This window comes from Melospiza georgiana, chromosome 18, assembly GCF_028018845.1.
Source record: "Melospiza georgiana isolate bMelGeo1 chromosome 18, bMelGeo1.pri, whole genome shotgun sequence".
Taxonomy (NCBI): domain Eukaryota; kingdom Metazoa; phylum Chordata; class Aves; order Passeriformes; family Passerellidae; genus Melospiza; species Melospiza georgiana.
In genome coordinates this window covers 3,229,730-3,257,057 of record NC_080447.1, presented here as the reverse complement: position 1 = coordinate 3,257,057, position 27,328 = coordinate 3,229,730, and the positions used below count along the sequence as shown (strand labels likewise).

The 27,328-nt window shown below is 41.4% G+C and overlaps 2 protein-coding genes across 4 annotated transcripts; both read left to right on the top strand.

Annotated features, from left to right (window-relative positions):
- The first annotated feature begins 311 nt into the window (after window positions 1-311).
- RSRC2 (arginine and serine rich coiled-coil 2) lies at window positions 312-14,382 on the top strand. 2 transcript variants are annotated; one of them, XM_058037084.1, is made up of 10 exons: window positions 312-425; window positions 2,873-3,029; window positions 3,585-3,628; window positions 6,243-6,433; window positions 7,360-7,503; window positions 10,836-10,958; window positions 11,055-11,134; window positions 11,677-11,909; window positions 13,343-13,432; window positions 13,723-14,382. In XM_058037084.1, the coding sequence occupies exons 1-10, from the start codon at window positions 420-422 to the stop codon at window positions 13,900-13,902; spliced, it is 1,248 nt and encodes a 415-aa protein (XP_057893067.1). In that variant the 5' UTR covers window positions 312-419; the 3' UTR covers window positions 13,903-14,382. The 2 variants fall into 2 exon arrangements, with proteins under 2 accessions (XP_057893067.1, XP_057893068.1); XM_058037085.1 differs by lacking the exon at window positions 312-425 and adding an exon at window positions 4,541-4,618 and having other exon boundaries at window positions 3,010-3,029; window positions 6,221-6,433.
- A 468-nt stretch (window positions 14,383-14,850) lies between these two features.
- Window positions 14,851-26,623, top strand: ZCCHC8 (zinc finger CCHC-type containing 8). 2 transcript variants are annotated; one of them, XM_058037135.1, is made up of 14 exons: window positions 14,851-15,021; window positions 15,813-15,853; window positions 16,478-16,552; window positions 17,023-17,128; window positions 17,764-17,841; window positions 18,138-18,241; window positions 19,506-19,571; window positions 20,553-20,613; window positions 20,726-20,868; window positions 21,536-21,678; window positions 22,938-23,053; window positions 23,766-23,849; window positions 24,309-24,423; window positions 25,136-26,623. In XM_058037135.1, the coding sequence occupies exons 1-14, from the start codon at window positions 14,851-14,853 to the stop codon at window positions 25,936-25,938; spliced, it is 2,106 nt and encodes a 701-aa protein (XP_057893118.1). In that variant the 3' UTR covers window positions 25,939-26,623. The 2 variants fall into 2 exon arrangements, with proteins under 2 accessions (XP_057893118.1, XP_057893116.1); XM_058037133.1 differs by having other exon boundaries at window positions 20,550-20,613.
- The last annotated feature ends 705 nt before the right edge of the window (window positions 26,624-27,328 follow it).

Genomic DNA, 27,328 nt, shown 5'->3' with positions numbered 1-27,328 from the left:
TGACACTCCCGTCCCCTCAGGTACCCCGATCCCCTCACCGGTGACACTCCCGTCCCCTCAGGGACCCCGATCCCCTCACCGCTGACACTCCCGTCGCCTCAGGGACCCCGATCCCCTCACCGCTGACACTCCCGTCCCCTCGGGGCTCCCCTGACCGCGCCCCCTCGTTCTCTCCCGAGTTTCAATTTGGCGGGAGCCGGGACAGGCTCAACGGGTGGCGGCTGCGGCCAAACCTCCTTGAACGCGAAGGCGCCTCCCCGGCCCATAACGCCCCGCGTTCCCCCGCGCTCCCCCCAGCGCCACATCCGGGCACCCGCGCTGAGGGCGGGTGGGGCCGCGCGATCGCTGTGGCCGCGCAGCCGAGCGAGGTCGAGCCCTGCGAGGACGTTGCTGAGGGGCGGCGGTCCGGGCGCTCGATCATGGCGGTGAGCGGCGGTCGCTGCCGGGTTTTGGGGCGAGGGTGGCGGGGAAGGGGCTGTGGGGGGCAGAGCCGGGGAGGGCCCGGTCGGGAGCCGTGTGCGCGGAGGCACAAAATGGCGCCCGCCGCGCCTTGGGCTGCGGCGCCATGATGGGCTCGGGGAGGGGCGGCCGCGCTGCTCCCGGCGCTTCCATCCCCGTCTCCAGAAGTTTCTGGTTCGTTCCTCGGGGCTTGGGGAGAGGAGAAGACTCGCTGGGACTGAGCCCTGGTGGATCCGTGGCTGTGGGGAGAAGTGCTGTGGTTGTACTGGCGTTTCTCGTGGGGACTGTGGGGCGAAGCTTCCCTGTAAGGGGAGCGACCCAGTGTCTGGGCTATGCTGAATTTTCCTTTCTCTACTTTTCTTCGCTTTTTTTCTTTGTGTTTGGTCACAGGCTTTTTTGCATTCAATTAATTCGCTCCTATCCTGCTTTTTATGGTTAATATCGATGGGAAACGCCTCTGCTGTAGTTACCACTATGCTTCATGTTCGAGCAGCGTTTAAGAGTGGTTTTATTTTCTCTGAAAAAATTTTGTGATCTGGTGGTGTACAAAGATATTTCGCCTCTAATTGTGTTGAAGAATCAGTAAGAGTTACCGAAGAGTTAACCTAAAGTTGTCAATTTTTTCAAAAGTTGTTAAATAGTTTTGAGTGCAAAAAAATCCCCATAAACTAAAAAACAACAAACAAGCAGGGCTGGAAAGTGAGCAAACTTTTTAAAGCTCACTTTAAGCATTTTGCGGTGTCTAATCTGGTAATTAAAGTTCTTGTTTTGAAAGTTTGATCAGTGGTGAAACAGAGCCAGGGGGACTTTAAACTTCTGGAGAAAATTAATTCTTATATAACGATTTTAAATTTTTTTGTTATATAACTTACACTGTTAAGAGGAAGGTACATTTTTCTGTCAAAGGACTTTAATTATTATTACTTTGTTTTTACACTTTAAGATGCTACTACTGCATTTAGAGATTCCTCTGAAGTGCAGGTGAGGGGCTTATTCAGGGTAACACTGAGCCTGGTGCCAGTCTGAGAACTGAGAATAATCTCAGTGAATTCTGTCAGGTTTTTAATTGCTGTTTTTTCTTTAGCACAGATTTCTCTCAGGTGCAGAGCCCAAGGGCACTAAAGAGCAGCACTATGTAAATAATGACATTGGTAGCCTTGGAAATCGTGGCAGTGGGCTCAGGCTCACTTGGATAGTGTGTTTGAAATCCCACCTGATTTACACTCAGAGCTGATATTCTCGTTCTTCTCAAGTCACTTCACAATGTAAACAATAGTAGCTGAAATATAAATCCAAATATTTACCAGTAGGGTGTCATGAAGAAAGTGTGCTATTAGCACACAGTGTATTAGTGACAGTTTGTAATATCTGTGGAGATTTAAGACAAAGTAGCTGCTTTATTTTCAAATCTGTGGATATAAATGAGTGTTTGAGAGGGCAAACCATTGGCAAACCATTCCACCATTGCAGCTGGTGGAAAGCTGCAAGTTCAAGTCCTCTGCTATATAAATTGTCTCTCTGAATAGCAGTTCTGGGCCAGATGATGTCCTTAGGGACATCTTCTGCAGCCCCACGATTTCCAGGAGGTTTGGTTCTGGCTGGGTCAGAGGAGATCAGAGCAGGAGCAGTGGAGCTGTGGGATCATTCCTGGGAGCACATTCACCCTCTCAGTGTGTGCTGCTCACTCTGTTCCCTTCAGGGCACTGTGCACCCCCTGTACTCATTTACCCCTCACACATTGAGTCACAGAGTACCTTGATGTCACAAAATCAGGTTTTGGGTTTAATCCTCCTAGATCAAAGTTTAGGAGTGGAGGGAACATCTTGGTTTTCATTATCTGGTAAAAATGTGATCCTGGAGCAGATGTAAGTGACCTGTGTGTGGTCTCCTACAAATAAATCTTTTTGCAGAGATGCTGTTGAGGTGTTTCCTCATTCCAGAGTGAGCTGTCTAACCCTAATGCCCCTTCCTGCATTTCCCTTCAGAGTTCACTCTGTGCTTCAGAACTCTGGGATTTTGTGCTGTGCCTCAGTGATGCCCAAACTTGTCACTCATATCTGTTGGGACAGCACTGACCTCAAGTAATCCTGGTCATGGAAATGCTAAAAAGTGATTGACCTCCAAACACCATTTAGAGAAAACTCTGCCTCAGATTTTGGTGTTGCTGATACTCTCAGAAGTACATGGGAAAAGTAAAGTACAGTTTAATGTAGTGAGAGAATAAAATGTGAACTTTATATCAGTTCTCTTTATTAAAATCTTGAAAAATCAATCTGTATTAAGCTATTGCCTAAGCATGGGGTGAACACAACATTGGCTTAACAAAAAAAAAAAAAATTAGATGTCTCTTTTTTTTTTCCTTGGTTTTCAGTCCTAAGCTTCTGTTTCTTAAAACTTCTGTCCTTGTCTATAGGGTAGTGATACAGAACGAGATGGAGTAGTCCCAGAAAAGTCCTCTCCAGAAAGAGAGAAGAAAAAGGAACAATCAGATGCCTCCAGTTCCCCCAGAACATCAAAGCATCACTACTCGAGATCGCGCTCACGCTCCAGGGAGAGGAGGCGGAAATCAGGTACGGCCTCGATGGGGGCACATTGCTTGGGCAGCTGAATTCTCTCAGAAACAATTTTGGGAAAATAGACAGACTTAGCCCTAGTAACTTGTTAGAATTGGGGAAAAAATGGATCTCCTAACTTTTGGGGTGTATCCTAAATATTGAAACTGTTTGGGGAAAAGGTCTTATCAGTGTTGAGGGGATCAGGGAGGGAGGACACGTCAGAGCACACCAAACAGGAAACTGTCCCATTTTGTTTCATTTTGATTAGATAAGCATAGGCTGGAACACTTTTGCATAGTTGTAACAATAAGGTTACTTGGCAGAAGAACATGATTGCAGTGTGATGTGGGTTAGTTTTTCACTGTCAGAGCTTAAATAAATGCAAAGCACTGGGACTAACAGCCAGAGTTTGCTTTCTGCCCTAGATACTCAAATAGTGCTGTTTGTCTTTTAAATCTTTATAAATCCATCCCTTTCAAGGGATGGAATAACTGAAAGGAGCTAGAAAGATTATAGCCAGGTGATCTTTTCTTTATCTTGGTAAATGACAGTAAATGTTTTCTTCTGCAGATACTGAAGGAAGAAAGCACAGAAGCCGGAGCAGAAGCAAAGAGGTAATTAACACTTTGTAGCGTTTAGGTAATTGTACATCTTAAAAAGTATCTTGTAGTAATGCACATATGTGTAAGCTTGTATAAATGACTTTATGGTAAGTACAAGAAATTGAGAACTTTAAGCTTAAAAATGGATATGGAGAGCCTTTCATAGTGAAGCATGATTGCAGCCATCATGTTGACAAGGTAATAGTTTTATAGAAAATGCTTTCAGAAACTAGTAACTTTATTTCTTTCTTTTTCTTTCTTTTTTTTTAAATTTTTGTGGAAACATCCAAAAGAGAGAGTTCATGTGGAGAAGTAGAATGGTGTTCTTGAACACTTTTACAGAGCTTCCATTATCCAAAAGCCTTGGGTGGCCTTGTTCCTGGTCAGTGTTCAGGACTTTGAATAATACATACCTGTCTACTTAGGTGTATTAAAAGTAATTTGCCATCAGACTGAGCTCTGTTTATTGCATCCTTTAATTGTAGAGGCTGTCATGGCTTGACAAACAAGCTGAGTCAGCTGGAAATGCGACAGTAGCAGCAAAAATTTCAGAGGGCTGTCTCTTAAAATAAATGAATAAGTGTGTGTGTGAATATATAGGGGAGTGAGAAGAGACAGCATCAATAATGCCTTAAAAATAACTGGCTCACACACCAGAGAAGAGCTGAAACAAGCAAAGCAGGAGCATCAAAATAGTCATAAAGAAGCTTAAGCCATGTGGGGCACCAGGCTGGAACAGATAAGGCACTTTATAACCTCAAACCCGGGTCAGGAACTTCTCCTTCCCCCATTCCAATGGAAGCTCTGTTAAAAAAAAAGAAAAAAAAAAAAAGGAGGAAAGAAAAATCTAGGCGAGTTTTTGTGAAATTGAATAATCTATTGTCTAGCTCACATGATAACATTTCTATAATAAATCATACTCAGCGTGCTAATGCGCGAAGAGACTGAACTGAAGACGCTGCAGACTCAGATAGCAAAATTATAAGCCTACTTCATGATAAGGTAACTATTAGTCATTCAAACTCATATTTCCCTTAAAGATATCTTAAATCCGTTATGGGATATAATGGTGGTTTTATTACTAAGTGTGTGTCTGGAAAATGTGATTAAAAAACAAATTCTAAGACTCTTTTTAATTATTAAAAAAAAGGTGTTTAAAATGCTGTCCAGTGTTTTGCCAGGCTGTTGGATCTAATCTTACACAATTTATGTAGCAGCTTTTAAGTTTTGCAGAGTGAACAGATGAGAAATGATCTCCCACAGTAGATGTACTGTTATCATTCTTTTGCAAGATTAAGCTCTGTCTGTAGACTAAGTGCTGAATATCAGTAATTCTTCTTAGTATGTATGTGAGAACAACGGCTTAAATAAATACATACTTAAAATTAGTGTACAGGTAACCTCAGATGTAAGAACTGATTATTAAAGGAGCTAAGAATAAAATGCTGTGAAAGCAGAAAAATTATGTAATATTTTTGCTTACTTGAAGAACAGTAATCAAATGTATTTAGAAATGGATACATAATAATAAAGAATTAGGCTTGGGCAAATGGGTAAAAACCAATTATAGCATCTTCTCCAGACTCATTTGAGACAGAGTTCTGATGGAAGAAAAGATTTTATGAATAGTTAACATATTTAGATAAGCAAGAAAACCAAACAAACAACTTCTGAATAATTGGGTTTTATCTAAAGTGAATGTATTGTGCTTAGTTTGTTGAGCAGAGCATTATTTAAACATAAGACTGAAGCAGGCTATGCTTTTGTGCCAGAAAGGTTTCAAAACACACTGGATATATTAAGAAAGGGTGTTGATGTCACGACTTAGTCTCTGAGGAAAGCACTGGCAAAAATCAGACCTGACCTTGCTAAATATTTTTGGCATTGCAGCTATAAAAAGGAATCTTTTTTTTTTTTTTTTTTTTAAGAAGCACTGCAGGAAGGAATTGCAGTATAGTGGAGCAGCAAATCTGTAATTTAAAACTACTGTGGGAAGTCTGAGTGGTGCATGTTCATTTGAAATACTAAAAATGGGATGTCAGCCATGAAAATTATTACTTTGCTTTGTAAAAACTGTTGGAAGTTACTGAAGAAAGTTTTGCTCTAGAAAATAATTACCTAATGATGACTTGAAGGTTTTTTTGGTTCTAAAAGCAAAATAGTTTGTCTGGAACTGCGTGTGGATTTCAGTAACTTGCTACATGGAAAGCTCAGGCAAATAGTAAATAATCACTGCAACTGTGTTTATATGTATATGCATATTCATAAATTGTCAGGTTCTTTAAGATAGGTCCTTAAGTGCTTGGAATGGAGGCAGTAATGAAATGACAGGTTTTTTGTTACAATGCTGTGAGTCTTATATGGAAGCACTGTAAAGATACCTGGATGGATACCTTAAAAATCCTTTCTAGACAGTGGGAGGAGGGAAAAGGGGGAAAATGATAGTGTGCATTTACAGCTTTGGGTAGTTGGTGGCATTAGGTAAAGCAGCCGTGGCTCATGATTGAGTCACTCTCCTAAGGTTACTAATGTTGCATCACAACTTAGCATTTTTATCTTCTGATACCCATACTAACTCTCTTTGTTGCACTATTTTCCTGAAAGAACCAACTTCTTCTTAAAACAGGCAAGAAGACATGAATCAAAAGAGAAGTCCTCCAAGAAGCACAAATCTGAAGATCACAATGACAAAGAGCATTCTTCTGACAAGGGAAGAGATAGCCTAAATTCATCTGAAAATGGTGAGGAGAGGCATAAACGCAAAGAGAGAAAGTCATCCAGAGGGAGGAGCCATTCCAGATCCAGGTCTCGGGAAAGGTGAGTTGGTGCATGTGATTGTTGTGTGAGTGCATTTCCAAAAGCCATCTTTGGAATTATTGTAGAATTCCATTCCTGACCTCATGTGAAGCATCAGTTCATATTGCATGTTTCAGTTTTCATTGGGTAGTGCATTTGTAGATAAGTTTTTTTGCAGATTACTTTGAAATAAAAGTACACAATTGCACTAAGACTTTATATAGGAATGTATTTTACACTTAAATTGGTATAGAAAATACTAAACAGATTATTAAATGTACCTTATTGTCAGTGACAGGAAAACAAGTACACCTTACAGTGGCATGGCTCTTTACCTCCTAAATCTAGAGCTTCCTCACAGGGAGTGTTGGCCAATCCTGCTTGTCTGGTAGCCCACCCAGCACGTTCTGAGGGTAGGAAAATTCCTGGGACAAGCAGGCTGCTGCCAGCAGAGCTTCTCCCTGTGTAGCTGAGGGATGTGCAGCAGACAGGGTAGCAGGAACAAGCTGTGGCTCATGACAGGCTCAGGGACTGGAGGTGACTCACAGGCTGTAGCTTGGGCACCTCCTCCCAAAGGTCTGGAATACCACGGAGAGGAGCAGGGTTGTGTTGCCTTGGATTTAAGACTCCTACATAGATTAGTTTGGCTTTGTGTTTGTTTTGAGGTGTACACTTTAATGAACAACTAAAAATAGCAATATTGATTATTTACAGAAACTCTGCAGCTCAGTTGTGGCTGGCAGTGGGCTTTGGTTCCTTTCCCATTTCATCCTTCAGACCTACAGCTTAACCTGTTCTGGGCATGAGCATTTCCATGTGTAGTGTGCATTCTCCCCACCCTGCCTGATGCATTTCACCCTGTGGTGGTGATCCCATGTGTGAGTCCCTCAGTACAAGCTGCCTTTGGGCACGGGAGCAGGTGTGAGAGTTCTGGGTGTGTGTTTCAGACGCCATCGGAGCAGAAGCCGCGATAGGAAGAAATCCCGATCCCGCAGCAGAGAGAGAAAGCGCCGGATCCGATCCCGCTCTAGGTCAAGGTCTAGACACAGACACAGGAGCAGAAGTAAAAGCAGAACTAGGAGCAGAAGCAGGTGAGTGTTACCTGTGGTGGGCTGATGGGATGGGCTTACCAGTTCATGTCTGTTCAGTGCAGTTAAATGTGTTTGGCTTTTTCTCATCAGTACTGAGAGCAGGTTCAGGACTGGGCACTTTGCTTGGTCTTACAGAGACATTTGTCCTGGGCAGCTGAAGCATCTCAAACTTTTGACTTTTCATAGTGTGACTTCTTGTTAGCAGTAGTACTTAAGTGGGAAGAAGTGAAGAATAAGATAGTGGTGACCTTTCCTGTGTTTGATACAATAGTAGTGTCCTTGGCATACTGCTGTATTTATCCCTTCAGTTTGTGTACGTATGATAAAAGGAAAGTTTATCTGGGAATCATTGGCTGTCAGAGCAGATAACACAGTTCAGAAGCTAATTCTGATCACCTCCACAAAATCAACTGAATTTTTCTGTGAAGTGGCAATTGGTGTGGTGCTAAGATAAATTTTGGTCCAGATGGATTTTTTCTGATATGAATGTACTCTTCAGTGTTAGTGATTACCAGCTCCTCTTTGTCAAGTGCAGCTTGAGAATATTTATCACATTAATTTTTCTCCCTGAGTGCTTTGATTTCTTCCTTAAATTCTAGAAGCACTTGATCCAGACACTTACTGGCTTGGTCTGGGTCTGTTTGACAGAGTTGAGTTTCTGTACCTCACCTGGGATATCCTGGAGTTGCCATTTTCATCTCTTTGTAGAAGTTAATGGTTTTCAATACTGATAATGCATTCAGTATTTTGGTGTAGAGTCTTTACCTTTGCATTCTTAATGCCCTGTAGGATTTTCTCAATGGTGAAGCTGAAATAAACTTAATGACTGCTACAGATGTTTTGTTGAAAGTAGATTGAATGAAAATCAGTGCCGCTGCAGAGCTGCTAGAAAGTGTTGACTGTTCCAGTTCTCTCAATAGTGTTTTCACCAGAATATTTTTAATTGTTCTGTGACTGGTTATGACTACTCAGCATTACAGTGGAACATTGGAGTCTTAACCATCACACTGGTGTAATGCTGCAGCATCCCTTGTGAAAGTGTTTAGAAGATTTACCTTTCTGAAGAAGTAGTTGAATTCCCTGGTTTGTGTCATGTTTTTGACATACACTTGCTACCAAACATTGAGCTGGGGTGAGTAGAGCTGGGTCTGCAGTTGGTACAGTTACTTGTATTTAATGGATGGTGTTTAAGCTGCATTCAGCATGTTGTGCAAGGCTTCAGCTCCCTGTTTTTTCCAGTTATTGTAGATAATGTGCTCTGTTTAAAAGTCACTTTGAACATTGTGTGTAATGGCTCCATGAAAACTTTATGTCCCAGAATAGATTTTGGTTTCTGCAGTGGAATTCAAGTTGCCTGAAACAGAACATCAGATGTGGGAAGAAAAAGTAAGGGATAGTTATAGCTTAGGAATTTCTCTAGCTGGAAACAGGCCTTGGGATGCTGGAGGACATACTGCAAGAATCCTTTTGTTTTAAGTTATATTTGTATCTCACAAATCCTAGAGGATGGAGGTAAATGAGACATAAGTCTTTTTTACTTGGAGCTAGAACACTTCATCAAGTTCAGAGCTTGAAGTCTGGTAAAGAAAGTGACTTATGGGGCAGTCCTCAAGGCAAACTCTGCACAAGCCAGAGCAATGTGATGTGGAAATCTGCCTGTTAAAACTCACCTGTGAAGGGAATTCCATCATTCCTGACATGCAGTTTTTGTTGTGTTACAGTGAGCAGGCTGTGACAGAAGCATTTGTAAATAGCAGAGCTTGACCTTCTCTTGATGGTTCTTTGCATAACTCAAGCTCAGATTTTCAGGGGATTTGTTCTCATGGGCATTTAAAGCAATCTTTTGGTTTGTGGGTGCATAAAACCTCCTGGCAGTTCTGCAATGGTTTGGCTCTGATTAAGTGCTAGGTGGAAAAGGTGACAGCAGCTGCTTGTTTCAAATGGAAATACTTGAATACAAAAGCTCAAATATTTATTTCCTTGATATTTACCAGTGCAATAAAGCATCACAGACCAAAGACAAGACCAAACAACCATAGTCAGCACGGCAAAAATGAAGGTATCTTTGAAACAGGCATTACATCTTATCTCAGGAATGCAGATCTGTCACTTCCCAGTGCCTGAATCTGCATCTTGCCATCTTCTCTGAAAAGATAAGTCTTGCCTCCTTTGTATTCTACCAGATTGGTCATGTAAACAAGGATCTTTTTGTAACTTCAGTCTGAATTTCATAATGTTTGTAGATGCTGCCCTGGTACAGAAGAAAGAGAATATCTGCATGCCATGGAAAGTGGCTGTTGTCAAGTTAGCCATTATCCCAGTTAGCTGTTGCCCCAAATGAGTGATAATAACATTTACATTAAAAAAAATGGCAGAAACACCTTTGTGCATCTCAACTTATGATTATGGCAAATCTGGGAGAAGTGTGAGTGATAGGAGTGATATCTCCTTTAAATGAACCCTTGTGGAGCACTTCCAGTGTCTGTGACTTCTTTGTTTGAAGCACCAGTGTCAGAGACTTATACTGGGATAAACCCTTATCTCCTGTACTGCAGATACTGATGATCCTGGCACACAGAACTGCTGCTCATAGCATTTTTATGTGTGTTTTGGGTGGCTGTTGTTTAGATGGGATTAGGTACAGATGTCCTAACAATGTCTCCTGCTTGGAAGGAGGTGGGGAGAAGGTTAGTGAAGAAGAGTTGAGCTGAAGGTTTTGGTATCTAAGTAAAATACATTTTAACTGTGTTCTTTGCAGATGGTCAGGCTCCAGGTAATTCATGCTTCAGAGTTCTCTTCCCTAGAGAAACCCAAGACAAGTCACATGTTCAGCTTAGTAGAGTCCCTCAAAGCACATTCAGGGAAGAGGATACAGAGGGGAGTGTAATAGTAATTTCCTGAAGTGCTACTCCACTTCTTAAATGGGGCCTCTTCAAAATGCTTCTTATTAACATAATTACAGTGCTTTGAGGTCTCTTATGGTTTTAAAACATTCTTCTAGCTTGATTCATTCAAGTTCTTTTGCAATTTTGACCAGAAATTAGATGATTTTCCTCAGGATTTAGAATCTCTAGAGCACATTTATTTGTTCTGAACACTGAGTATGAGAGGGAAAATGAATACCCAGAATTGCACATTCTGTTACAGCTGGAAATCTTCACTTTTACCTCTGTGTTCTTACAAGGCAACTGTTGCAGTATAAACTCTCTGAAAGCTTGAGAGTTCCCAATGAATCATAAAGCAAATTTTCAGTGCTGTGATCAAATACTTTATGAAATATTAAGCTGCATGTGTGCCTTTATTGTTTTAGCAACTGTTAAATTTGGTTACAGAGAGCGAAAGAAGAGAATTGAAAAGCCCCGAAGGTTCAGCAGGAGCCACAGCCGGAGTCCGAGCCCGCCGCCCTTCCGGGGACGGAACACAGCTATGGATGCACAGGAAGCCTTAGCCAGAAGGTCAGAAATTGGGGTGATTTTGATAATATGTGATGTGAATAACCTCCTGGTGTTGATTTTTCACATGTAAATATTTTTATTTCCATGTATTTCTAGGCTGGAAAGAGCAAAGAAATTGCAAGAACAGAGAGAGAAGGAAATGGTTGAAAAACAGAAGCAACAGGAAATGGCTGCAGGTAGTGTTTGTGTATGAGATGAATTCCTGAGCAGTGGCATCAGTGGAAGATAGATGGGCTTATGTTACAGGAGTGTTGCAGTCTTACCCAACGTATAGACAGGTTGTCTTAATGGAATTGTTGATAAGAAAAACAACAAGAACTAGAAAATATTTTTAAAAAACGAAACTAAAAATAAGAAACAAAGCCCCAACAAAAATGATTGGGATTTCTTATTGCTTACTGAGTGTGCAAGAAAAATGTTGTGTGTTTGGCTATTAAGTGATTTCATGATGGCCATTGGGCTGCTCTTTGCTCAGGGGTGTTTAGAACCACCAAGTGCTTTAGTTTCACTTGGAGTTTCTGGTTTACTAGAACTCCTGGAGACATGTTCCTTAGTTGAGAAATCACACCTGTGCACTTCCATCTTCTATTGAAGGGAAGTGTTTGGGTGGTTTGGGTTTTTTCTTTGTTTCTGGGGCAGGTTGGTGGTTGGCTTTTGTGTGTGTTGGGTTTTTTCCCCAAATCCAAGGTTCTCCTGATGAGTTCCCTTTGTTCCCCAGCGGCCGCAGCCACGGGAGGCTCCGTCATCAATGTGGCCGCTCTGCTGGCCTCGGGGACACAGGTGACCCCCCAGATTGCCATGGCAGCTCAGATGGCAGCACTCCAGGCCAAGGCACTGGCAGAGACTGGAATAGCTGTGCCCAGCTATTACAACCCTGCAGCAGTGAACCCCATGAAGTTTGCTGAGCAAGAGAAGAAGCGGAAGATGCTTTGGCAAGGCAAAAAGGAAGGGGTAATGTTGGCTTTTCTTACCTTTCAACTTCAGTCTGCATTTCATGATGTTTGTAGATGCTGCTCAGGTTCCAGACAGAAGAAAGAGAATATCTGAATGCCATGGGAAGTGGCTGTTGTCAAGTTAGCCATTATCCTCAGTTAGCTGTTGCCCCAAATGAGTGATAATAACGTTTAAATTAAAAAATTATAGAAACACCTTTGTACATCTCAGCTTACTGGTTATGGCAAATCTGGGAAAAGTGTTTGGGAACACTTGTTTGGGAATATCTTGCACTCAGTTTAAGAATGCTAATGAGTGTTACTTCCAGCTTTCATCTCTCTTCTCTTAGCAAGTTTAAACATCAGCCTGAAATAAAACTTAAGTAAAACTGGGAGTTGGACTTTGATGATCCTTGTGGGTCCCTTCCAACTCGGAATATTCTGTGATTTAGGAGTGAAAGGCCTGAGATAATTAATCCTTCAGTGATAAATGGTTGTGACACAAGACTCAAGGAAACCCTGAATGTCATAAAGCTTGAGAGGTGTAGTTGGATCATAGTGTTATTTTTGTGAGTTTACCTACAGCTTGTAACTAAACATCAAACCCAGGTGGTCTCCCTTTACTGGGGAGGGATTGCTGAGGTATGGAATGTGTAACCCCTCTTTTCTGGGACTGTAGAGATTTCTCATGTGATGGTTGTGTCCTCTCCAATTGCAAATTTCAAAGGCAAGTCTGTTGACCTTGCTGGTAACATCTCAGGAGCACAGTAATGCAAAATTAACCTAACAAAAACATAAATACAAATAAGCCTTCAGGCTTTTGTGCTCTGTCAAATCCCTTTGCAATTAGTGAAGTAAGAAAGGCACCTGTGGCAGTTGCTTTTTCAGAAAGTTGCTGGGTTTTAGTCGAGCTTTTACCTGCTGATACTGTGGAAAAAATGTCCACTTTAATATTTGTGGTTTTGTCTTTTGTTAGTGTGGTAAAGAGGTGTTTGTTAGGCTGTTTCCATCTCGCAGCAGTTACACAAGCTCCCTTACCTTTACAGACTGTTCCCTAAGATGTGACAAACAAACCAGTTTCCATGGCAATGGTGGGAGACAAAAGGGAGGGCAGGAGAACCCTGAGGGCTCTCTGGGCACTTCTTCCTGAATTGTGCTGGGTATTGATCAACTGCAATAAACAAATTCATTTTTCCATAATTTTGAATTCCAACCAAGCTTCCAGACCTTTGGAAATGCCAAAGGAAGGAACATTCCTGTGTTTTGAACATTATGGTTAGAAAAGCTTTCCTCACAAGGAGCTCCTGTGAGGATGCTGCAGGAGGAATGTCAGACTTGGAAACCTTTTGGTTCCAGCTGTGGTACAGAATGGGTTTGTCTCCTGCACTGCTCTGTTGTGCTATTAATGGAATCTTATGTAAAATGGTGACACTTCTTTTTTTATCTGAACAGGACAAATCACAGTCTGCAGAAATATGGGAAAAACTCAATTTTGGAAACAAGGACCAAAATGTTAAATTCAGAAAACTGATGGGCATTAAGGTAAAGAATTCTGAATATGTAATTAAGTTTATTAATTGCAAGATAACGATTTCACTTTCTATTTTAGTGTACCTTATCCAGTAAAGATTTTAAGTTAAACTGATGTAGTTAAGAGCTTTTAAGTATTTCAATATAATTAAAAAATCAACTGAGTGAAGGCCTGTGTGTTTCTTTAGAGAGAAGATCTGCAGTAGAATGTTGCAGCAATAAACCCAAATGCTTGAATTGTTACTTTTGTAAGAATTTGTGAGCCTCACCTGCCCGAGCTGATGTTTGTGTTGTGTTTCCAGAGCGAGGATGAAGCTGGCTGCAGCTCCGTGGATGAGGAGAGTTACAAAACCCTGAAGCAGCAGGAGGAGGTGTTCAGAAATCTGGATGCACAGTATGAAATGGCCAGATCACAGACTCACACACAAAGAGGAATGGGATTGGGGTTCACATCTTCCATGCGAGGAATGGATGCAGTTTGAAAAATGAAAAACAAACAAACAAAAAAGGCTGTTTTGAAGTTTGAGACTGTGGAAGGTTCTTGTTCACATGTTGGGTCCCTGTTCACCAAAAAGCTAGCATTCTAGCTTGCATGGGTGTTGCATTGACTTTAATTTATTGAAAAATACAATTTTTTTTGTAAATATCAGATTAGTGATACTGGTGTTAGTGTTGTAATCAGGTTATACCCACTTCCATTAAACTTGACAGAACTAGAGGAGGACAGTATTTTTTAGTTAAAGTTCTACTTTTCAAACCAAGCAGCAGATGGGAAGAGCTCATACATGGATATTTCGTGTCCACTGTCTTGTGTACTTTTGTACTTTAACCTTGTACAGTTATTTTCAATTCTTGAAACATGAAAGAAACATTGTGTAGATGTTATTTAGCAGTCTGGGCCAATAGGCACATAATCCAGTGCAAAAAAACTGGTTAATAATAAAGACATTTTTTTTCTCTAAGGTCATATAGTAATTTGTCCTTTGGGCCGAACTCCCATAAATAATTTAAGAGAAGGGAAAAGTAAAGGAGGTTTTACTTTGGTTCTTTTGAAGTAGGATTTGCCTAAAATACTGCAGTGAGGGGTCTTGCTGCAGATGCCCTGTTTCAAATACTTTTGCCCTGCACGCTGCTCTCTCCACCGCTCACCGGTTCTCAGAAGAGGAAGGAAAACTCCAAAATCGGGAGCGGTGCCGGTTCTGGAGGCAGGAACGCGTCCTCCATTGTGAGTACGACAAGCGCTGCGGTGCCGCCTCAGCACCGCGCCGCCTACACCTCCCAGCGTGCACCGCGCCTCTGAGCCATCTGACTCTGCGGTCCGCCGCCCCGGTGCACGCTGGGAGTTGTAGTCCGCGGCATTCATCGTCCCGCCCCCCTCGCGTTTCCCGCCGCCCTTTGCCCCCCGCCCCGCCCTTCCTGCGGCGGCCAAGATGGCGGCGGAGGTGGACTTCGGGGACCGCGAGCTCTTCGGGCAGCTGGAGGGCGAGCCCGGGCCGCGCTCGCCGCCCGCCCTGGAGGAGCCGGAGCCGGACCCGCTGCTGCAGCTCTACGAGCGGCTGCGCGACCGCGACGAGACGGTGCAGCGGCTGCGGGCGGAGAATATCCTGGCGGGAGCGCAGGGCCCGCGGCGGGGCGGGGGAAGGCGGGCGCGCCGCCGCTGCCGGTTCCCTTCCGGGCCAGCCCGTCCCGGCCCTCAGGGGGCTCCGGCTGCTCCCCGGGCTCTGTGGGAGCGAACCCTCGGTCTCGGCCGGGGCACAGGGGGAGAGGGCTGAGCTGGGGGGGGAGGGAGCTCCTGGTGCTCCCGGGCTCCCTCAGAGCACGTTCTCTCTCCATAGAAACTTTTATTCCAGAGCGGCCGGGCCCGCCCCGGGATGCGGGGCTGGCTGTTGAAACGGCTCTCACTGAATCCCTATGTTCTACCTTTTAATTTAGCTATAAATAATTACAAATAGTTGAATTGTGACAGGTTCTCTGAAGGGTTTTTGGGTCTGCCGCTGCAGCAGAGTGGAATCTGAAATGTGTTATGATTTAGTGCCCATTTACAAGTACACGTGTACTACCATTGCCTTTATTTTGGTGATGATCATATCCATAATTTCATTTTAAGATAAAATATTACGAATCTGTTAATATAATCATTGCATGTAATGAATGGCACTATTTGGATTGTCACAGCTAGTCCTTTTTCATTTGTGGTTTTTTTCTTTACTCCAATTTATTCTCTTTCTCCAGCAACAGGTGGATTTTTAAATAATCCCCTGTGCAGTGAAAGGGAAGGACCAAAAACCTATTTATTGTTCTGTGAAATTCTTGCTTGGTGTTTTCTTGCTTGCTTTGGGTGTGGGTTTGTGTCTTCCAAAGAAACTCATAGTCCTTAACAATACGTTAACATCAGGAACTTAAAAGGAAGCTGAGAATTCTGACTCGTCCTAGGTATGTTAATGCTGACTTGAAACACTGCATGAATTATATAGAGAGAATATATTTATTTGTATATATAAATAGAGTTTATCTAGATAAAAGCTGTCTGTGTTAACAATCTGCCACAGCTGGTTTCCATGTCCCAAACCTTGCTCAGGTTCTGGGCTTCTAAAATGCCATTCCAGTTCCTGAAAAGTGTTGAATATCAGGAACTCAGTTGGTGTTGCTGTAACTTTTAATTATTTGTGTTTATCTGTTTAATGAAGGTCACTTGGTCTTCAGGGAAGCAGTTTTAGTGTATAAGTTCAGCAGTGAGGAAAAATCACATTCAAATGGGTGAATGAATCTTAGTTAGAAGATTGTATAAATTTATTGAAATTATAATAGCAGGAAGAGAATTCTGTTCATACAGAATTAAATATTTCTGTAGTGTGGGGGATGTTTTGTTCTCCTTCCACCTCACACCAACCTGCTTTGCTCAAGAGCATAATTTCTGTTTAAGAGAATAGGAACTTCTAAAAAATACAGATTTTGTGTTGACCAAACCTTCCTCCCTCAGTGGGGCCCAGCCTGAGCTGTGATAAAACTGTGGGGAATATTTACTGTACCCATTGTCTGTGTTCTGTGCTGTTCTAGTGGCATCTCAGTGGAAAACCCCAAAGTTGATGGACCTCTGTTGCAGATTTTATTTATGAACAATGTCATTACTAAGTAAGTATGAAAAAACAACCCTGACAGGAAATGGGGGCTTTTTTGTTTGTTTGGATCCAAATTGTGGATGTAGCTTTTATTCAATAACATAAACTATTGAGAGCTTGGAGTGGAGGAAGGATAATGGGCAGGATAACAAGAGTTCTGTTCATTGGCAATATCTGCTTTTACCATGAAACGAGAGGGAACTTCCAGGAACTTGGAGTGAGTCTGAAGAGCAGCTTGAATTTCAGCAGTGTTGTGGGTAAAATAGAATTTCATCTTTCCCTGCCTCTGAGTTGATTTTATGCCACACTCAGGTGCTCTCAAATATCAGATTGCATTTGTGTTGGCGGGGGTTGAGAGGGGGGCAGAAAAGAATTGAATTTTCCCATTTTCTGAGTTATTTACTAAATAAGTGCTTCAGAAAAGAGATGTCTGCCCCTTGTTTCAGCCTTGCTCATGTCTCATCTCTCTGTACTTCATCCCAGGCGGTATCATCAAGAAATTGAAGATTTTATTTGTAGTTTAGTTCAAAAATATGAAGAGCAGAAGAAAAGTGAACAAGAAAAGTCACACTTGAATGCTAAGCCACAGGTACTTTAAAACTCACATTGTTACAGAATGCTGCTTCTCCATCTCTGTAATGAAAATGTTGAAATATTATTGAAATAATAACAGTGACAAAAATCAGATTAAGTAGATTCACAAATGTTTTATAACTTTGTTCCAAAAAATAGAGAGAAAGGAAAGATCCTTTCTGCCCATGAAAATGCTTCTTGAAAATTCCCTAGTGAAATTTCGGTGAAAGAAAATTGGTTTAAATAATTAAGAGGAAAGCTTAGTGTATCTTCTTCTGATAGTGTTTGGCCCAACTCCAAGTATGTATAAGAAAACATGAACAACAACAGAATCTGAACATTTACACTTCTCCTGGTTTAAAATTTTGATTCTTAACATTCACTTTGAGTGAAAGGGTGGAATGGCACATTTCTCTCTCTCCCATTTTTTGGTTGGAATGAAAGTGGAATTTTGCAGTGTATTTCTCATCAAGAAAGCCTTGGAAAGGATCTGTGTCATTCTTTGGGCTGTAGGGAGCTTCATGCCTGACATGGACATCTCCATCCTGCTGCTGGTGCCAGGACAGAAGCTGAACCCCAATTCTGTGCCTTTTACATCACTAATTCAGGTTGATTTCAGTGAATAATTTTTATTTTTGCTTTTCCTGTCAGCCGTCCAGTGTTGTTTTGGAAGAGGACTGTAAAGGAACCAGCTCAAGTTCTGCTAAAAAAGTGAAAGAAGCTTTTAGTGTAAGTTTTTGACTGTGCTCTTCATTCTCCACATTCAATGTACACTGCCATTAAAATAAGGTCTCCTAACTGCTGTTATTACACTGATAAATTAAATTTAAATTCAGCATGTTTGGCCTACATCAGTGCAAAAAAAAATTATTTGTACATATTTGGGCTTGTATTAATTGTAAATTCTTACAGAATGGGGGAATAAAACCTGGAAGTGTTTCAAGCAGTGTAAATTTATAGAAATGCTACCAATCTCACCCAAATACTGACACATTTCTGACGATTCTCTGACTTTTTTTCTGCAGGTTGTAGGAAGTGTTCTGTATTTTACCAATTTTTGTCTCGATAAACTGGGACAGCCTATTTTAAATGAGAATCCACAGCTGACAGAAGGATGGGAAATACCTAAGTATCCTGTTTGCTAAAACACCTTTCTTGTTTCCATGTGTCAAATCCAAAGAATTCCAGTGGGTAAATTGAACTCCAGTTCTCTTCAGTGGATTTTGTGTGTTTCTAGCAAAGCCAGAACACCAGTCATTATAGATGGGATGATTTAATGGGTCATTAATGGCTTTTTTATTCAAAACAAATAAGGATTTTGATATAATTGACTTGCTGATTGCTATCCTGAGAGTGAATGCTTTATCCCCATAAACACATCTTGTGAATTTAGGGATTTCCTTGGCCACTCCCTAATCAGGTTTGGAGTGACAGCTCATTGCAGATTGAATGAGAATTATCCCTCCATAAAATCCACTCTTTGGGAGAAGAGGGTTTGGGAAACTCCAGCATGCTGTGAAATGCTTTTTTCCAAATATGAGAGCTAGAGGGGAAGTCTTTTATTAAAATTTAATCATGGTATGCTCTTAACATGCATCCATTTTAAAGCTGGTTCTTTATTGTTTATTAAAGCCAATGTTGGAAAAGTGGAATTGAGGGAAATGCTGAAGAAGCTGGGAAATGTTGAAATGTTTTTAGTATTGATGTCTTCCATGACAAAAGAAATTGGACAAGAAATTTCTCAAGTAACATCATCCCCCCTGGCTTCCAGTGTTGCTGAAAAGACCCAGGACAGGAAGCAGTTTCAGAGTTCATTTCTGTAATATCCAGTTTGTAATCAAGATCATGTCAGTGTTAGAAGATTATTTATATATGAATATAAATTGCAAATTCACAATCTCCTGACCTCTGAGATGAAGGAATTAGATTCCTAATGGGAATTTCTCCTTAAATGCCACCCTAAATGTGGCTGAAGTGACTCTGAGTGAAATGGTTCATCAGGCACTGGCTTCTAAACCACCCAAGTCCTGCTCTCAGTGAACCTGTCATTTTGAAACTATCAAAATGTGGTTTAATAAGATTACTGTGAAACATTTCAGAATTATTATCTGGAAATTTCTACCTGTAAACAAGAGAGTTGTAGTTTTAGCAAGTGCTGATAAAGTATTGGGTAGAAATTTGTAGGAGGAAACAGCATAAGCTCATCTTAGCAAATAGTTTATAGTAGATACCATTTTATAGTTTATACTCAGGACTTCATGTCTAGGACCCATTTGTAATTTAATGCAGATGAGTCAGTGTTCTGTTCAAAGCACTATTATGTCTTGATTGGTATTTTAAACAAAATTGAAATTTTGCTTCATCCAGTAGCAGTTCCTTATTGAAATCTAAAGATATCAGCAAGTTTTCAGCCAGATTCTCTCCCTAGATGGACAAGAAATACAAGTAAAACCCAAAAGGTTTGTATTATTCTTAAATGTCAAGTTTTGAGCTGAAAAGTTCAGATGCACTCTGTGATTCTTGCCCAGTTAATAAACCCTTGGATATACTTGAGCAATATTTAAATTTAAATTAAATAAGCCAGAGCTGAGCATTGCAGTCAGTGAATCTGTCTTTTATTGAGTTTCTTTAGGAAGGGCCTAAAAGCAATGTGTGAAAACTTTCTGAATTTTTATACTTAGTTCTTCTGTTTTTTGTCTCTTTAGTGCTTGGTTTGTCATCCTTGCATTGCTGTTGTGTCGTGGTTACTGTTCTGTAGAACAACTCCTGTCTGATTTATTTGATAGATTTTTAAGTCAGACTGATCTGAGAGTTGATGGTGCAGTTCCTATGGGAGGTCAGAAGTGAAGGAAATTCAGTTTCCAGCTGGAGTTACCTTGGACTTGTTCCACACTTTTTGTCTCCACTTCTGGTTCCCATCCTAATTCAGAAAAAATGAATGCTCAGACAATCAATCTTCCTCTAAAATCTTGGTATTTCACCCCAGTAATATTGGAAATGTTTCCTGCCATGGTGTGAATTTGCAAGGAAGATTTAAGTTGAGCCAGCTGCAGTTCCATTCCAGTTTTCAGTGCAGTTTCACGAAATGAATTACTTGAAACTGTGGGCCAGGACTTTCCAAAGAAAGTTGTGCTCTGCTGTTTGTTTCTACTGATTCCCAGTATTGTGGAAGGGATCAGACCTCTGGTGATGCCATTTCCTATTTCCCTCTGCCCTTTCCTCATTTCCCACGTTCTCCTTAGCACTGTGAAATCAGCAATATTCTCTATTTAATGACTGATATAAGTTTAAAAGAAGCAGATGACATCAGCAGTCTTTGCTTTTGTATTTTGTCTTTCTCAAGTCTAAACCTTAAAATCTGTCAAGAATGAAAACAATTAGGTGTATTTAACATTACAGAGTTGTTTTCAGGTTTAATTATTTGTCCATTTTTCAAGCAGGCCCAAACCTCATTGTTTCAATTGTGGTTCTGAAGACCATCAAATGAAGGACTGCCCAAAGGTAAAGTCACCAGTGTTCCACAGACTGCTGCTCTCCAGGCTTTGTGTGGGGTGAAGGACTCATCAATTGTGAGTTGTCCAACTCTAAACTTGCCAATTGTGTTATCTTTAAGCCACGAAATGCAGCTCGTATAAACGAGAAGAGAAAGGAGTTTTTGGAAGCTTGTGGGGATTCCAGCAATCAGAATTTTCAGCAGCGTTACCATGCAGAAGAAGTAGAAGAGAGGTTTGGAAAATTTAAGCCAGGAGTAATTAGGTATCTCTTTCTTTCCATTTGCTTCTCTGGAATAACTCTTCTGCTTTTGGAGTGCCAGATTTTAATTGCTACAGTCTGTTGCTCTTAACTATGAGTGTATTATGCTAGAACTTGTTAAGTAAAATTTAAATAAATTGTAGAGCTGTCTTTCAAATGAAAACTCACTGCTGGCTTGACAGTCCTACCCTTTCTCTAATGCAAGGTGATAAATATTACTCTTTGACTTTTCAAATTGTATTATGTTCCTACTAAAATGTATTCCAAAGTCTGCAAATCTTGAGTTTTGGGTGTCCCTTCCTCTCTATTCAAAGTGTTCAGAGAAATCACAGTATTGTGTGGCAGTCCCCAAAAAAATCACCAGTAAGTTCAGTGTCAGGGTCCACCCTTCCTGTTGATAGCTGCAGTCAAGGCCATGAGTCAGAAGCAGTAGGTCAAGTGTGTTATTCTTGGTGTAGAATTAATTCTAATAAAATGTTTAAGCATCTCAGCAAGGCAAAAAGTTTTATTTAATATCAGAGCTGATTTTCATTTATATCTGGGGTGGAAATGCACCACACTTTGACCTACACCTCACTGAAAACTCCCCAAAACCTTCATAACCTTTTTGTCACCAACTGAGGGATTTTTCTGGGTGACATTTTGTTTTCTGTTTGTTTCCTTGGCTCAGTGAGGTCCTGCAGGATGCCCTGGGTGTGACAGACAAGAGCCTGCCCCCGTTCATTTACCGCATGCGGCAGCTGGGCTACCCCCCGGGCTGGCTCAAGGAGGCCGAGATGGAGCACTCAGGGCTGGCTCTGTACGATGGCAAAGGTGAGAAATGTGGGGCTGGAGCACTCAGGGCTGGCTCTGTATGATGGCAAAGGTGAGAAATGTGGGGCTGGAGCACTCAGGGCTGGCTCTGTACGATGGCAAAGGTGAGAAATGTGGGGCTGGAGCACTCAGGGCTGGCTCTGTATGATGGCAAAGGTGAGAAATGTGGGGCTGGAGCACTCAGGGCTGGGATGGAGCACTCAGGGCTGGCTCTGTATGATGGCAAAGGTGAGAAATGTGGGGATGAAGCACTCAGGGCTGGGATGGAGCACTCAGGGCTGGCAATGTATGATGGCAAAGGTGAGAAATGTGGGGCTGGAGCACTCAGGGCTGGCTCTGTTCTATGGTAAAAGTGAGAAATGTGGGGCTGGAGCACTCAGGGCTGGCTCTGTTCTATGGTAAAAGTGAGAAATGTGGGGCTGGAGCACTCAGGGCTGGCTCTGTGCTATGGCAAAGGTGAGAAATGTGGGACTGGAGCACTCAGGGCTGGCTCTGTGCTATGGTAAAAGTGAGAAATTTGTGGCGGGGATGCAGCTTTACCCTGAGGCTCTGTGCTGGCTGCATCCTCCTCAGGAGATAATAAATTAACTGGTTTGTAAACCTTCATCTTCCTCTTGGAAAAGATGCAAATCAATAAAATATTTTTACATGTTTTATTCATATAAAAATACTCCTTTTGTCAGCTGTGTCCTGGTTCAGGGCAAATTTTGGAGAGAATCCCCAAAGGTTCTCCCCCCCCTTCATTCTCTGGAACAAGTCTTAAAGGTGCAAAACTTATTGTTCAGCATAAACAGAACAAGACAACTGGGGATAAAAGCATTATATAGTCAACCCAGGACATGGTTCTTGTCCAATTTCCTCTCCATTTTTCTTTTTTCCTGGGAGAAGCAATAGCCCTCAATAAATTACTCCTACACAGGCACAAAATCACCAGCAAGCAAACAACACATTTCTTGGAACCCAGCTTCAGTAACTTACCAGCTTTTGCTGATGACCATCATTTATGCTGCATCTCACAGCAGTCCTGATGCCCAATTCTGAGGGTGGCAATGGAACATGGAGCAGCTGTGCAGGAATACCCAGTTAGGTTTCTGGGGAGGTTTCATGCCTATATCTGATGCATTTGCTCACTGTTCCTGCCTCTCTGGATTTCAGAACCTTCTATCAATACTTCCATTCCAAACTCCTGCTCTTAAATCCTGTGGATTTTTCCAGTGGTGTTCTTAATTAACATCAATAATAATTCTGTTCCATTGTAGGTGAAGTTGAAGCAGAAGATGAGGGCTCTCCCAAGCCCAGACGTGTCACTTATGATGTGTCCAAGCTGGTGAATTACCCAGGCTTTAACATATCCACTCCCAGTGGGATCCCAGATGTGAGTAGCTGTTCTCTGCCTTCTGAATGTGCTGAGGGACAGGAACTGCTTTTATCCAAGAATTAATGTTTTGTATCTGCATCTGAGAGATCCCCTTTTAAGAGTTTCTTCTTTTTAAGCCCTTAATTACATTTGTAATGAATGTGACAACTGATACTTGTCATGATTCTTGTGCTAGGGTCTGGCAGTGCTTCTGTGGGCATTATTCCATTATGAGATCAATAGTTTGGTATTTTTTAAACACAAAACTTCACACATTAATGGCTTTTTTTCCTTACATGTAAATTTTCTGAAAGTTTTTGGAATATGAAAATCACTGTGGGTGTTTCCATAATTATAATTTTGATTATAAAAAATTATATCAGTCAGTGTACACCTTCTGCCAAGCTCTGTAACAACTGGAATTAAACAAGTCATAGCAGAAGAGCCATGTGGTGGGTGCCCTCTGAAGCACAGAGCACACAAGAAATCCCCTGTGGGTGCTGCACTTTCATCTTCAAAAGCATTTTAACCTCCTGTCAGTGAACTCCATCACTGCTCTGAATGCCTGAGCATTAAAAAGAAGCACTTGTGCATTTGCACCTTTACATTTGCCCATTTAGTTGCCTCCAAATGTGTTTTTTCATTCAGTGTTATGAACCAAAGTTCTGTTATTAACAAACCATATGCAACATTATTTCTCTTTTCTCTTTTTTTTTTCTTTTTGCTGTAGGAGTGGCAGATGTTTGGTTCCATCCCCATGCAGCCATCTCAACAGAAGGATGTTTTTGCTCACTACCTTTCTAATTATCAGGAGGTGAATATATCTCCTTGTTATTGAAAAAAAATGTTGTCTTTTAGTTAGTGTGGGTCATGATGATTTCTTGTTTGTATCTTCTTTCTGCACAAGGGAACAAACTTTTTATTAAAGACACTAGTGAAGGTGAAATGCTCATATGGCTTATCTGTTTTAACAAAAAATGGCTTTGTGTTTAAAATTATTTCCATTATTTCACTTAATATAAGCAGATCCCAGTTGTGCAAAGACTTGTGAGCAGTTTGGAAAAAAATTGCCATGAATTTACAGTTTCAGACTCCCCTAATAAATGAGAAGCTTGGTTTCCATGGCCATGGCATCCCTCAAATGTCAATGTTTACACACTGGGTCCCCAATGATTGCATAGTTAGAAAATTGCTTTCATTCTCACAGCTGGCAATGTTAATTTGTGCAGTATAATACTGATTCTTTTTGGTTTTGTGGATAATTTCTCTGCAGCCAAGTCCCAAATCCAGCAGCAAAAGGGCTGCACCTCAGTCCAAGTCTCGTCATTCCAAACGAGCCAGAGAAGACACTTCAGAGGTGGCAGCAGCTGACATGGACCTGGACTCTGGTACAGTCACTCTGATTTTTGCTTTTCCTAGTTCCAAATTTTATTTTCAAAATAACTTGCTGTGGATTGAAATGTGAGAGTTAAAAGGAGAAGCCGATTTTTAGTATTTTGGTGGTAATTGAAGGCAGTATTGACAGAACCAGCAGTGTCCCACTGCAGTGGCATTTGCTGTGATTGTCACTGTGGTTTTTGTATCTTCTGATACCAAGCAGGAAGTTTCAGGTGCTCAGAGCAATTGCAATGTTCAGTTAAAAATTCTGATCTTTTTTCTCAAGGACCATCCTAAAGAAACTTCTGTTAAGACCCCCAAATCCCTAAATATTTGGGTGAAATAACATAAATTTGCAAGCTTACAACTTCTTAAAAGTGAGGCAAACTCAGAAGGATTCAGAGTTAAGTGTTAGAACAGCTGGAGAAACTTCTGGCTTTCCTTTTGAAATCTGCCATGAAGAATCCTTCAGTGTGTCTCAGTGTGGAATGGGTTTGTTCTTAATACCTTCAAGAGTAATTTTTTTTTTCCTTGAATGGCTGGTAGAGTTAAAATCCCAAAAAATGTATCTTTGATGGATATGAAAAGCCTCACAAAGCTTGTTCTGTCTCAGCTGAAAACCAAGGATGAGATGATGCAAATCTGGTAGTTAATCAGAACATTGTCACTTTGAATCTTGGTCAGATTTCAGGTTCTGAAAGGTGTCTTTTAATCTCTTTCTAGATCTGGAAGGAGCACAGAGATCTCAAACTCCCAACAGTTTTCAGTTCCAGCCTCCTCTGCCCCCTGGATCTCCATCCATGTCCACTCCTCCCCCTGTGCCCCAAGGAACACCCCCACTGACCCCACCCCAGCCCTCCTCACCCAGCCCCTCTGCCCTGCCCAGGACTGCCCCAGCACCCAACTCTGCCAGTGACAGCCCCCAGCCCAAAATAGTGGACTCAGTGATGGATGAGGACACCCTGACCCTGGAGGAGCTGGAGGAGCAGCAGAGGTTAATCTGGGCAGCTCTGGAGCAGGCAGAGAGCACCAACAGTGACTCTGATATTCCCGTGGACACACCTTTAACTGGCAATTCCCTGACTTCATCACCAGCCAGGAATGAAGCAGATCTGGTTGCAGAAGTCAGGTCACCTGAGAAAGTGATCTCAGTGGAAACAGAGCTTTCTGACATCAGTGAGCAGATCCCAGAAAATGAACATTCTCTAACCAGTCCCAATCTAGAGGACAGTTTGCTTGACTTGAAGGAAAATCCTGATAATGCAGTTTCTGAGGGCCTGCTGGATGACACCCCGCCTGCTGCCACCCCTGAGGTCAATGAGGGCGAGAACACAGCTGGTAATAAAGTGCCCACAAGCACTGGATCATCTGTGAAAAAATCTGGACTTGTTCCTGACATGAGCAAGTTTGCTGAAGGCATCACACCATTTGAGTTTGAAAACATGGCAGAATCAACTGGGGTCTATCTACGGATAAGAAGCCTGTTAAAAAATTCCCCAAGAAACCAGCAAAGGAAAAAGACTTAAATCTTAATTGGTCTTTTGTTTTGCTATATCCAAATCCCTTCTGTTTCCCCAGCAGTTTTACAAACTCAAATAACCTCCCTCATCTTATGGGAAACAGAAAATCTTGACAAATGCAGGTCTGCCCTGTTCTTCCTTGGTATTGAAGTCAGTGCAGGTTTCCATCTTGACCAGGATCACCAGTGCAGGCAGCAAATGTAGAATTTTCCCAAATTGCAAGCTCCCACTAAGGAATGACAGGACTGATGATTTGTTAAGACCATTTTATTTGCCAATACTCAAGACTCTAAAATGCAGAGTTTGTGGTTTGGTGTTCATTATTTTGGCTAAGATTTATATTGTCCTTGAGTTTCAGGTGGATTGGTGATTTTTTTAATATCTGTCCTTTGTACAATAATCTATACTTTTTACATTTTGCTAATTATCCTGTAGATAAGTTTAATATATTCTGAATGTTTTTAAAAAGGTCTGATGTCAAGATTTCCCACATCAAAGTCCTGGCAATTGGAAGAAAATAATTGGGGATTACAATGCTATTTTCACCATTTCAAGTATTTTTATAAATTATTTATGTGGGTCTGTTTTAATTGCCACTGTATCTTTTGTAGCATCGTCCTTCATGTAAACTTGCTGTACAGACGTGTTCGTGGTTGTCTACAGAGGTTTAATAAATGAGCTTTTAGCTAAAGAGCTTTTAATTGGAGTCCTGAAGCAGCAAAATGTTGGTTTTTGAAAATCAGCTGCTGAAGAAAAGTTGGAAAAATAAGCTGAGCAAAATAAGGGTGAGTATGGTGAAATATTTTGGGAAGGGCCACAACTGTCAGCTTCAGGTTTTCTTAATCAAGAATCTGTTAAAATTCTCTTAGCCACTTAAACAGAACCTTGCCATACCATTCAGTTTTCATAATCTGAAGAGCTGCCCCCATCTGAATGCTTAGAAATGTTACAATCATGCTGATTAATTGTTCTAACACTTTCTTTCCTTGTCTCGGGAGGGAGCTGTGGCTGAAGTGGCTGCACCTTGTTCGGTTGCCAAGAGAGGGAGCACTAGATTGATGCAAGCATTTGTCCTTCCAGAAAGGCAGGAAAAGTCTCCCCAACCAAGTGTAAAGCAGAGTAAACCAAAGCATTTTCAAGTATCTAACAAAACACTTGTGAAGGGGAATGCCCATAAGATAATGTTAGAGACTGAACAAATTCTCAGCTTTGCAGTTAGTGCATATTGCCCAAAGATCTTTAATACACATGATATTGGTACACACTGCATTTCAATCTCAATGAGAACCCTAGGCTTTTTGCAGTTAAAGCCTTTATTTATCTTTATTTAGTTCTCTTTTTTCTCTCTAAACTTTACAGGAAGGCAAAACCAAAGCACCTTTATGTGTGAATTCTG

Bases quoted from the DNA above. Each gene is read 5' to 3' on its own strand.
- RSRC2 (XM_058037084.1), top strand. The intron at 3,629-6,242 runs GTAATTAACACT...TTCTTAAAACAG, and splicing joins GCCGGAGCAGAAGCAAAGAG to GCAAGAAGACATGAATCAAA. The intron at 11,910-13,342 runs GTAATGTTGGCT...TTATCTGAACAG, and splicing joins GGCAAGGCAAAAAGGAAGGG to GACAAATCACAGTCTGCAGA.
- ZCCHC8 (XM_058037133.1), top strand. From the start codon at position 14,851: ATGGCGGCGGAGGTGGACTTCGGGGACCGCGAGCTCTTCGGGCAGCTG. The intron at 15,022-15,812 runs ATCCTGGCGGGA...ATACGTTAACAT, and splicing joins AGCGGCTGCGGGCGGAGAAT to CAGGAACTTAAAAGGAAGCT. The intron at 24,424-25,135 runs GTACAGTCACTC...ATCTCTTTCTAG, and splicing joins TGACATGGACCTGGACTCTG to ATCTGGAAGGAGCACAGAGA.